Source organism: Microtus ochrogaster, chromosome 4 (genome assembly GCF_000317375.1).
Source record: "Microtus ochrogaster isolate Prairie Vole_2 chromosome 4, MicOch1.0, whole genome shotgun sequence".
Taxonomy (NCBI): domain Eukaryota; kingdom Metazoa; phylum Chordata; class Mammalia; order Rodentia; family Cricetidae; genus Microtus; species Microtus ochrogaster.
This window is the reverse complement of record NC_022011.1, coordinates 49736683-49748189: the sequence shown is the minus strand read 5'-3', so window position 1 is coordinate 49748189 and position 11507 is coordinate 49736683. Positions and strand designations below refer to the sequence as shown.

The window sequence follows — 11507 nt, the reverse complement described above, 5'->3', positions numbered from 1 at the left end:
CATAATAAATAAATAAATATTAAAAAAAAAAAAAACAGCTGGAAAAAAGGCTCAGAGGTTAAGAGCACTGGCTGTTCTTCCAGAGGTCCTGAGTTCAATTCCCAGAAACCACATGGTGGCTCACAACCATCTATAGTGGGACCTTATGCTGTCTTCTGGCATGTAGTCATACATGCAAATAGAGTAGTTATATACATAAAATAAATAAAATTAAAAAACAAACAAACAAAAGAATTGGTATTCTGAAAATTGGTTCTGCTTTGAGGGTGTTCATATTCCTTTTTCCCCTCCCTTCCTCCCTCCCTCCCTCCCTCCCTCCCTCCCTTCCTCCAAGGTCTTGTTGTGTAGTCTTGATTGGCCTGAAACACTACCTATACTAAACTGGCCTCGAACTCAGAGATCTGCCTACCTCTGCCTCCCATGCGCTGGCCACCATCATCCTACCCTTAACCCTCCCTACCCACTGATGTCAATATTCTTGCATTGGGGGAAACTGTGAAAATAACTTTATGAAGGAAAACGATGAACACAGGGTCAAAGTATGTTGCTGGAGTCTAATCGGAAGAGTGCAGAGGTGAGTGTTGAGCGCATGCTGAATTTCTCTGGGGCTGTTAGGACAATTCAGATGAACAGTACGTGGAGTGGTGGAGTTATATAGCTGCCTTTGAAACGATACATCCCACACAACAGTGAATAAATTGAGAAAAAAATCCATCCATCATTTGAGTGGGATGTCGATAGTAACAGCAATAGGTCTGACAAAGTAACTGCAAAAAAGGAAATAAAACCGGAGAACAACGCTTCACTTGGAGCACCCCAACCCAAACATAAAGAAAAGCCGCAGGAACCATTATAACAGCATCAGGACTGGGAAGGTGCCTTAATGTTAACGCCTGCTCTTCCTCAGCATCTCCTCCGTGTTCCCCAGCAGCTCCTCCCTCTCCAGGCTCCGCCTCAAACCCAGCCCCCAAGTTCTCCCCAGCTCTTAGGCTCCCGCCCGCCCGCCCACTCCTTTATGCTGACTCCTGTCTTCCCCAGGCGTCTTTTCTCTTCTAGCTTTTCCCTTTGTCTTTACCACCTCCACCGACTCCCGCAATGTCCCTTTCCTCCCAAAACGCCCCTTCCTCCTCCGCTTCTTCAGGCTCCTAGGCTCAAGCCTCATCCTCTCCTCCCCAGTTCTTCTTCCTCATGCTCCTTCCCTATCCTGTTTTCCTCTCATCCTGCCTCTTTCAGCTCCTCCCCATCTCCTAGTACGTCTTCCTCTCCCCGCAACACACACTTTCTCAGGATCCTCTTCTCTCTCCAGGCCTCTTATTCTGGATTTTGCTCTTCTTGACGTCTCCTTCCACCGGCTCTTCCTTTTTTTTTTTTTTTGGTTTTTCGAGACAGGGTTTCCTGTCCTGGAACTCGCTCTGTAGACCAGGCTGGTCTCGAACTCACAAAGATCCGCCTGCCTCTGCCTCCCGAGTGCTGGGATTAAAGGCGTGCGCCACCATCGCCCGGCCCCACCGGCTCTTCCTTTCTCCCAGCTCCTCCCCTCTTCCCTCCCTTTAGATTCCCAACACCTTTTCTGTTCCTCCTTCTCCAGTTCCTCCTCCCCCTTTTCTTCCCCACCCGTCTCGGGCAACTCCGCCTCTCCCTCTGGGTCGTCCCCCGCCTCGCGGAGTGATCGATGGGTCCGTAGGCAGCCGGTCCTCGGCGCTCGACTCACCACGCCTGCGACGCTGCCATGGAGACGTAGCCGCGGCCTCCTGGACCCGCCCCGGACCTGGAGCACCTGCGTCACCCGGCCCACGCGTGTCCACGAACGCTGGTCGGGAAGGCTACTCTGCTGGAACGTCTGGACAGGGCTGGGCAAGCTATACTTTTGCCAGAAACAGGGGCGAGGAGCGTGGACTTGCATCCTCCCTCCTACCAGGAATTCTGCTCCGTATTTGAGGGACGCTTCTCTCACCAGCGGAGACCCTGGTATCACTAAGCATCCGTGGGTTAAGGGACCTGCGATTGCCCACACGCCTCACCCTTCCACCCAGCTCAGCCGGCCGCATCCGTGAGTAGCTTCACTGAACTCTACCCCATCCAGGCTGCTGCTGATGGTGAAGCCCGTGTTGGGCCTGCTCCCGATGCCCGACAGCTTCTTCCCTTTGCAATGTCACCCATGTTAAGAGTGGAAGAGTAGCTAGAAGAAAAGGACTTGAACCAGCACTAAGTCCAGATCCCAACTGCGTTGTGAGTAGTGTGGACTGGTGAGCACCTTCTGTAGACTGTACAATGCCCGTTCTCTCAGGATCCTGGATATGTCTTTCTGAGTTCAGAAGTGTTGCAGAGGCAGTGGAGGCTCTGCCAAGTCTATAGAACTCTATTGTGCAGAGTTTGGACCACAACGCCAATCTGACCCACTTTCTGTCTGGAATGACTCTCACATGGCTTTTGAACTGGGTCAGTGGTGTCTTGGCTTCCCCTGCCCTCCTGAGATCTTGCCCATGGAAGGTCTGAGTAGCCTACATCCATGACTAAGGTGAACAAGGACTCCTTAACCCAACAGCCATCAAGGCTCTTGGCCAACTAGTTAACAGAGCAAAGCAGCCAGCTGTTCCTGACCTAGGAGGAAAACCAGGTGTACAAGAGCCTGGGACTGGGGGATGAGTGGCCGGGTCCCGCTGGCAGAGAAGGCCCTGTCAGAACGCTTTGCCCGCCTCCGGTACAGGGACACTTCCTTGCTCATTTGGCAACAGCAGCAGCAGAAGTTGGAGTCTGTACCACCCAGTACATACCTGAGCAGGAGTCGTAGCATGTGGTACTCCCAGTATGGAAATGAAGCCATCTTAGTTCGAGACAAAAACCAGCTTGGGGTCTCTAGGGACACCGGCCAGTCTAAGTTTTGCTCAGTCATGTAATCTCAGGGAGATGACCCTTGACAGATGTGAAGAGCAAGCTGTGGTATAAAAACTCAACACCCAAGGATATCACCCAGCCCTTTATCAATCAACAGCTGGTACCTAGATGTGCCCCTCACTGCCCAGGCCTTGGCGCTCACAATGCTTGTTCCAAACAAAAGGGAAACCAGGGAGACGTCCCCAGCTCCTATGAGCTGCTTGCCTTATACAAAATGGGTCAGGTCCTGGGTAAAGAGAGGACTCTCTTCTTGGAGGGTCCCAGATCTCTGTTCACCACAGTGACATGTGGAAAGGGGCCCGGGCTGTAGTGGCACTCCAAAGCCAAGAGTTTAGTGATGGGGCTGGAGAGATGGCTCAGAGGTTGGGAGCGTTGCCTGCTCTTCCGAGGGCCCCCGAGTTCAATTCCCGGCAGCCACATGGTGGCTCACAACCATCTGTGATGATGTCTGGTGCCCTCTTCTGGCCTGCAGGCATGCACACAATATTGTATACATAATAAATAAATAAATATTAAAAAAAATTTAGTGATGTATAGGTTACTGCATTGCAGCACCATCCACACTGGTCTTGTATGTAGGTGTGTTATATCCTAAACACCTTAAGCAAACCCCTGCAATTTAAAGCCCCATCGAAGTTGCCTGATTTGATTCCAAACCTAATCATGTGTGGGAAAGAGCATTTACCTGATGGAGAATAGGGGCTCCTTCCTGTCAGGTCGCAGTGGGCTTCATTAGATCTCATGTTCCACCTCAGTACACATGGTATAAACAGCTGGAACGTACTTGCCTCTGGTGCACTTAAGGTCTGTGTAGCTATACAAATTCAGGGGATGTGTTTTGTCAAAGCCGAGTCTTCTAAATAAATGTCTTAAGACTCTTTCCTTTCTCATTTACCTTGGTGTGTAAAACCTTAGTTTTCTGAACAGTTAACAGCTAATGATTGATAAGGGAGCCCCAATATGGAAATACATCAAACAGCCACTGTCAGAAGGCATGCATGTCCTTGCACTCTACAGTCACAAACTGCCAGTGGCAGTACCCCCACTTGCAACTTGTTCTGCCCACTCACCACGCACTCACTGGCAGAGACAGCACCTGGCTTATAATCTAAGTAAAGAGACTGTCTCACCCTTGGCTGTGTTCACTATACCCTACATCTCTTTAGAGATGTGCAAATTTGTTCTAGAACCACCAGGACACAGTGTATTCCTCAAACACTTCAGCCAGCCAGACCTAGCTAGCTGGAGCCTCCTGAGGAACCTAGGTCCTTTGGCTTAGTCCCCGCTGCAGACCAAGGCCATGGGTTGGACTTCTGTAGAATATCCCTGTACATTTAGAGAGGAAGCTGGTTGAAGAGTTCAGGTTGCTTGGCCTGACAGGGAGTCCTAGGAGTTGGAAACTGTTCCCTTAGCTTGTCAAGCCTTTTAGTTCAGCTTTCCCTGCAGGAAAGCTTCAGACTTTCTGCCAAGTGCTTCCACCTCACGCTATCCCAAGACTGTATCAGACACAGCACTGACTTGGAGATGGGATTTGAGGTCACAGACTGTGTTAGGAGAGTAAGCACTTGCAGGACAGCTGTCTTCAGGGGGTCGGCAGGAATGAGTGGCACATAAGCATCAGGCCCCATGTAGGACACTGGGAAGTCACTAAGCTGCTTAGACTACAGGAGGATGCCATCTGTCTCGGGAGGCCAGGTCAGTGCTGTAAGAGCCTAGTCTGATGGGAAGGGTTAGTGTCAGCAAGGATGACAAGGTAGCCTGACCCACTGTGGATAAAATGGACATGCCATAGGACCCGATAAGAACCTCCCGCCCAGGCTTGATGCCAATGGCTTGGCCACTTGGAAAACTTTAGGATTCTTAGACCCTAAAGCCCAACTCCCCATTCCTTCTTCACTGTGTCTAAGGCGCTCCACAGCCTATTCTTAGTGAGTAATACAGGGTTCTTCATGATTCTCACCTACATTTCCACTGGCCTCACAACACTTGGAGGCCTATGCCACAAATAACCTGACAGTAGACTGCAGCAAGGAGGGGAGGGAATGGTTGAGACCGTCGGAGGAAAGCCTTGATACTCAGAAAGGCAGTCAGTCCAAGTGAGGACTTCCTGTCCCCCAGCACCATGACGGATGGCAGCTATTCCAAGTTCTTTGCTGCTGTCCTGCAAGAGTCTCCATTGTTATTGTGTAGTAGGCTGGTCTTAAAGTAATTCACAGCAGCCGGGCAGTGGTGGCACACATCTTTAATCCTAGCACTTGGGAGGCAAAGGCAGGTCGATTTCTGTGACACTGAAGCCAGCCTTGTCTACAGAGCAGTTCCTGGACAGCCAGAGCTGTTAGACAAAGACACCCGTCTCAAAAAAAAAAAAAAAAAAAAAAAAAAAACAAAAAAAAAACAAAAAAAAAAAAAAAAAAAAAAAAGTCAGTTCTGCAGCTTCAACTTCCCAATAGATTACAGGTATATGCCACCACACTTAGCTTGAAGTATTTTAAAGGCCTTTTGGGATGTTCTGTGTGTTTCTACCAAGAGCTGTAAGAGGTCAAGTGTGAGGAGCTCGCCTTGTGCCCTTAGAAAGAAGCACTGCAGTTGGGCAGTGGTGGCACATGCCTTTCATCCCAGCATTCAGAAGGCAGAGGCAGGTGGATCTCTCTGAGTTCGATGAGAGCCTGGTTCTACAGAGCGAGTTCCCAGACAGGCTCCAATGCTGTCTTGAAAAAACAAAAACAAACAAACAATAACAACAAAAAAGAGGCATTGCAGCAAAGAGAACTACACAGACATAGCCTTTTTCCCACTTCTTTTTATTATGAAAACAAAACAAACACCCCAGGAGAAAGGTTCATGATTACCAGAGACACCAGAGTACTTCCTACCGTTTTTAACTCTGTGGTGTTGAGGCCGGCATTGCAAAAAACAAGCTAAAACTACTTACAATGGACTCATTTTCAGTAACTGACATTTACAGGAATATACTAGAAACGGCACTAAAAAGTTTAAGAAAAGTTACGGTAAACTTGCATGCACATCATACAGAAAAGAAACATTTTAAATATATATATAAAAAAAGAAAAGCTTCTGGAAGTGTTATGCCAGCAGCAGAGACAATGATAAACAGGATGACGAAGCTTTAACAGTGGGTTTGTTTCCCAAATGACTGTAAAAGGTGTGACAGCTGCAAAAGGAAAAACCAAGAAAAACACAGAAAAAAAGTCTCCAGTCTGTAAGCAAGCTAAGTTACACAGCCTAAGGAGATCTGATCCCTGGGCCTCCAAGACTCTGCCAAGTGCCTACCCCACCCCTGCATGTAACCCTCAAGGAAGTCATGGACAGCTGCCCTCCACCTCTGTACAGGACAATCTAAGTCCATGTAGCCTTTGTAACTCACAAGAAGGGAATGGTAGTTACCCTGCAGCCTGGCATTGTGGGAACCAATGTCCTCCAAAACTCTGGAGACAAAACAGTTTAAGTCTAGACAGAAAGCTTAAAAAAAAAAAAAGTTAAAAGCACCAATGACAGAAGCTGCTCAGTAGGGACCACAGTCGTGGAAATGCCAGACCCTCCATCCTGTGTAACCAGCTCTACACCACTGCCCCGCTGCTGGGATGCCACTCCAGAGCCAGACTCTGCTTGCCTAACAGCTCACAGAGGCACCCTATGCAAGCCCAGGCACTGTGCCTTGCCCAGGCATGCTGGCTAGGCTGTCACGGTAGGCCACCACTGAGACCCCATGTGAAGGCCTGTCAATTTCCTCATGTTTATTTCTTAGTCACAGCTTAAATATTCTATTAAAGATCTGTTTAAAAAATACCTTTGAAAAACAAGGGTAACTTTAAAAAAATGGAACCTTAAAATCCACTTATATTTTTATTATAAACAAAACTGGCTTACAAGTTTAACAAACTGACTGATAACTCACCAGGCGTCTAGACATGGTAGCCAGCCAGCCACTTCCCGAGCTTGATGCCCACTGCCTGCCCACATTCACTAGTGGGCTAGTGGGACTACTTTTAGGAGTTTTAAACTTCTCCCATCTGGGATGTTAAGGGTCCCTGGCTCTGCCTAGAAGCAAAGAAGAAACTGCAGAGACCCCACCACAAGTAAAACCATACAACACAAGGCTCTGCACTTGGCTCTCTCAGGTGGGGGTCAGGAGAATCAGTTTTCTGGGCTAATTGGAAATTCTTGAACAGGGACCCCTGCGATCATCAGGCTCACCTTTGTCCCTGTCAAAAGTAGAGAGGTCAGGAAGAGCCTCTGCAGGCTGGAGAGGCAGGTACTTACAGGCCTGGGAGATTGGCCCATGTGCTCCTGGCTGAGGCCACAATGCTCAGAGCTAATCCAGGCTGACCCTGAATTCCAAAACCATTTGGCAGCCTCCACAACAACAAACTGATCAGAACTTTCTGTTAAACTCTGTATATTATTACTTTTTACAATAGAAAATTAAATGTCAAGGACTTGGCCTGATACACATCGTTTTTCTCTCAGCTTACAAAGCTTGTGTTGAAGAACCGAGGTTCCCTCCGTTGGTGTTAGTACGAAAGAACTGAACAGACAACATAAAATGAGGATGTGCTGCAGCCGAAGGGTGTCTACATTTGTAAAATCCCCAAAGTTCATCTAAAACAAAACAAACAAAAAAACCCAGAGAGCCCAGACGTGATGAGCACCAGAAGGGCACGCCGCCACAGGACCAAATCTTCTCACCACGGGTCCAGTCTCGTCGCCAGAGGCCTGTATCTCCACTACTTCTCTTAATGCACTTATTTATGGTTTTTTTCTCTTCTTTTTTTTTCCTTTTTTTTTTAAAAATGACCAATGATGTTAATAAATAAAGTATTTATATATACATAAAACTGGGGAGGTGGTTCAGAGTGTGAGGTGGCGGCAGCCAGGCAGCGCTAGCAAAGTGGGGCACGCTGGACTGGACTTCTGTAGAAAATGGATGAACTTACAAAAAAGTTTTTTGTTATTGTTTTTTTTTTTTTTTAAATCTTTTTGTTTTTTGTTTTATTCCCTTAAGTTGAGGTAAAAGTTTCGGTGTCCCGAAACCTGCACGCTGCACAGCCATAGGGCCAGAGAACTCAGCACCCCTCTTCCTCCACACCCAACCCAGAGGTGGGAGGCTCTGGTCTGCAGCTACCAGGACCCTCTACTGGGGCCCAGCCTGGTTTCTGTGGGCTGACACACCTGTCCTCAGCCCCTGCAGAGAGAAGTAACCTGCTGGTTAGTGTTCTAACAGCTTTCAAACACAGAACCCATTCTAGACCAAAACCCTTGAAAGGCTTCCTCCAAGTTACTAAGGGCGAGGCTGGGCCTGAAGAGGTATTGGGCAGGTCCAGCCACACCTCCAACTGTGTCTATGGTTATCAGGTTAGCATCCCAGGCCGCAGTCTCCAAACAACTAAACCAAGCTGCAAAGGCATTTCCCACAGAGCTCGGCCCTCTCTTGGGGTCTGGTGCACGTGCGAGGCTCTCCGCCCTACCGGAGCACAGCTGGAAGAGATCATAACACTGAAGTAAAAGAAAACCTGCACACCATGGAACGAAAGTATATTAACCATAGGAGGGGACACTGCAGTCGGCGTGTGCCACGTCCATCTGTCCAGCTCTGTTCCAGTCCGAGTTCACTCTGAATCACTGCTGTCGGAGCTGGACCCACTGGAGCTGCTGCTCGCAGACTCAGAGGAGCTGCTACTGCTGAGCCTTGATGGGCCTCCCGAGGGCGCTGAGCTGGACTTCTCTGTAGGGACAGCAAGGAGGCCCTCGCTGAGCAGTGTGTGATCAAAAGTGTTCACGCCACTACCCTGTCACAGGTTATCTGTGTCTTGACCCAGAGGTACAGCAAATATTTGAAGGATGCTCATAAAATAGCATTCAGTGGCCACGTGGCCACACTAGGACACAAGTCACAGACCCTCACTGCCCTATCTGACACTAGGAAGATAGAAACCACAAAACTATAGCACTTGGTATGCAAGCTCAGGTGGGACCCCAGCTGACCAATGGTCTCAGACTCTGTCCACTGCCTATATCCTGCTATTCTAGAGCATCTCTGAAACAAAGGGAAAAGGTCTCAAACTCCAGAGAGAAGAAGAGACAAAAATACCCACTCACCTAAACCTAGGGCCTGGGCAGAAGACAGAGCTTGCCACTGCACCAATTTAATATGCTGGGTTAGAAAGCCAGAAACTAGCCGCTTCTTAGAAGCTGGTGATTGATGCTTAAGGGTGGATCCCAGGCCTAAGGAGCTCTTTCCAGGAACCCAACTGTGTGGGCCTTTAGGAGCTTACATGCACACACACACATGATTCTGCAACCTCCCAAAGGCCAAAGATGCCCCCACCCCTAGTTGTAGATAAATCTAAGAGATACTAGGAGGTTGATCAAACTCTTCTGGTCCTTGTGATTACTGTCCTCTGATGGCCTGGATGGTTACCTTTCTTAGTGGGTTTCTTGCTGTTCAGTTGTCCACTGACATCCTGTAGCCGCTTCTCCAGCTCCTTTTTCTTCTCCTGAGCTAGCTCCTCTTTCGATTTGGCTGCCTGCTTCTTCCCACTTGTTGCTGTAGAATGGCAGGTAAGCAGTGAGACATTCCCTATAACTTGCCAGCAGCCAGTAGCCAACCAGGCAGCCAAAAAGTCCCAGTCCCACACACTAGTGCATGCACCACCTGCCTTGCTGCATAATCAGTGTCTTTGGTGCAGAACTGTTATCGGATCCCTGTGTAGTAGGAAACACCTGGAACCACCGTGACACATCTTCAGAGCCTTCCCTCATCTCTACACCTTACCAGAGTCTAGAGTCTGGGCTATGACTTGTCCTCTGTCCACGGGAAGGGCACAGACCCTGTCTCAGTCCTCCTTAAGCACAGCTATTCTCTCCTGCCTAAGCCACAGAGACTGACATGGTCTGGCAAAGTTAGGCCTTCACCATCAGATTTATCATTATCACCTTCAAGTCAGTCTGTTCCAGAGCAAAAGAGGATCAAACACATACGAGCAGCCACACTTAAGTTGACATGAGCCTAGATAGTGAGGGGCTGCCTTGGGACTCCCTTCCTCCCAGCCTCCAGCACCTGCAGACTCTGGCAGTGACTGGTTCCTGTCTGGTGAAACTATCAAATTCAGGGTGCACTTTACCTAGGGTCAGAGTCCATCCTGTAGAGATTCTGGACACTTGATGAGTCAAGGGAGTGAGACTCTTCCCGGCAGTCAAAGCCCCAGATGGAGCTTTAGGAGGGGAGGGGAGAGAGAAGGGCCCTAACTGGACATGAACAAATGGGCGAGGCCAACCCCAGTCCTACCTTTCCACTACAAGCCAGTTAAGGCCTAATAGGCATCTTCCTTAGCAGAGAACAGGGAAGAGGATATGGGGGCAGGCATGTACTGGCTGAGTGCAGATGTCCTTGGGGCCTGTGGTGGGCAGGTAGGCTTAGACAGTAAGGCAGCTGTGAGCCAGTGCCTATTCTCAGGGGCTGCAGAGGCTATGAGCAACATGCTCTGCCAGAAAACTTACACAACGGTTTCCTCTGCTTTTTCTGTAAACAAGACTTGACATATCTCTCCAGTTCCCGTAGTGTGGTTGGCTTCAGGGTCTCAAAGTCAATTTCAATCTCATCTGGGTTTGAGTCCCTGAGCGAGGGCTCCCGGGACTGGATGATGTGCACCACACGGCCTAGCTTCTCGCCAGGCAACCGGTTGATGTCCAGGCTGAGTTGACGCTTTTCATCATAGCTCATGGGCAGGCCCTCCTCCTCTTCCTCTGAGTCATAGGATGCAGATGCCTGCTTGCCACCCTTCTTTAGCTGTCTAAGGAAGAAGACAGGGAGCCATGTGACATTGAGTCTCAGTTATCTGTCCCACCACCTAGCTGTCTTCTTCTCCACTACAGACTGCTCTCTTCCCTAGGAGTGTACCCAAGGTTCCTCAGGAACAAAAGCTCGGCCACTGATGTCTAGTCTGCCTGCCACAGACAGGCAAGACCATACTTCAGGGTCACAACATGTGTTTCCTGGCCCAGGGCCCAGTCAGAAACTATCTTTCAAACCCAACAAGTCAAATCTCCACATTCAGATAATTTGCAATGTGGCAGGAAGAGAAAAAACAGGCGTAGAGAGAGTGATGTCATGGTAGGTAAAATCCAACTGTGTCAGTTATTATACTAAATGCAAGTGGCTGATGCACCAGCTAAAAGCAAGAGATGATCAGATGAGAAACAAGACCTGGACTGGAGAGATGGCTCAGCAGTTAAGAGCACTGTTTTTCCAAAGATACTGAGTTCAATTCCCAGCAACCACATGGTGGCTCACAACCATCTGTAATGTGATCTGTGCCCTCTTCTGGTCTGCAGTTATATGTGCAGGCAGAACACTGTATATATAATAAATAAATCTTTAAAAAAAGTGTCTGGAGAAACAAGACCCTTCAGTGTCAGTTAAAGGAAAGAAGACAGAAAAACACCATACAAACTACAACAGGCAAAATGGTCATAAATGCAAATCCAGTGTGGACTACACTGGGAGATCCTGTCTCTGAAGGGGTGAGAAAGTCATAAATGGCTATATTTAGATTCTTTCTTTCTTTTTTTTTTTTTTTTTTTTTTTTTTTTTT

The 11507-nt window shown here is 48.5% G+C and overlaps 2 protein-coding genes across 4 annotated transcripts in view; one reads left to right on the top strand and one right to left on the bottom strand.

Moving 5' to 3' along the window:
- Nucleotides 1-1611: 1611 nt before the first annotated feature.
- Nucleotides 1612-3315, top strand: Brd3os (BRD3 opposite strand). Its single transcript, XM_026789809.1, has one exon. It carries the CDS (start codon nt 2643-2645, stop codon nt 2895-2897), a length of 255 nt encoding a protein of 84 aa, XP_026645610.1. The 5' UTR covers nt 1612-2642; the 3' UTR covers nt 2898-3315.
- A 2360-nt stretch (nt 3316-5675) lies between these two features.
- Brd3 (bromodomain containing 3) overlaps nt 5676-11507 on the bottom strand; it is a 32885-nt gene continuing 27053 nt past the window's right edge. For all 3 annotated transcript variants that reach the window (XM_013345986.2, XM_005346212.2, XM_005346213.2), the window contains exons 10-12: nt 10414-10706; nt 9335-9460; nt 5676-8638 (exon numbers count right to left, since the gene is read on the bottom strand). In XM_013345986.2, coding sequence (XP_013201440.1) covers nt 8523-8638; nt 9335-9460; nt 10414-10706 — 535 coding nt within the window. In that variant the 3' untranslated portion in view covers nt 5676-8522. The remainder of the gene's footprint in view (nt 8639-9334; nt 9461-10413; nt 10707-11507) is intronic.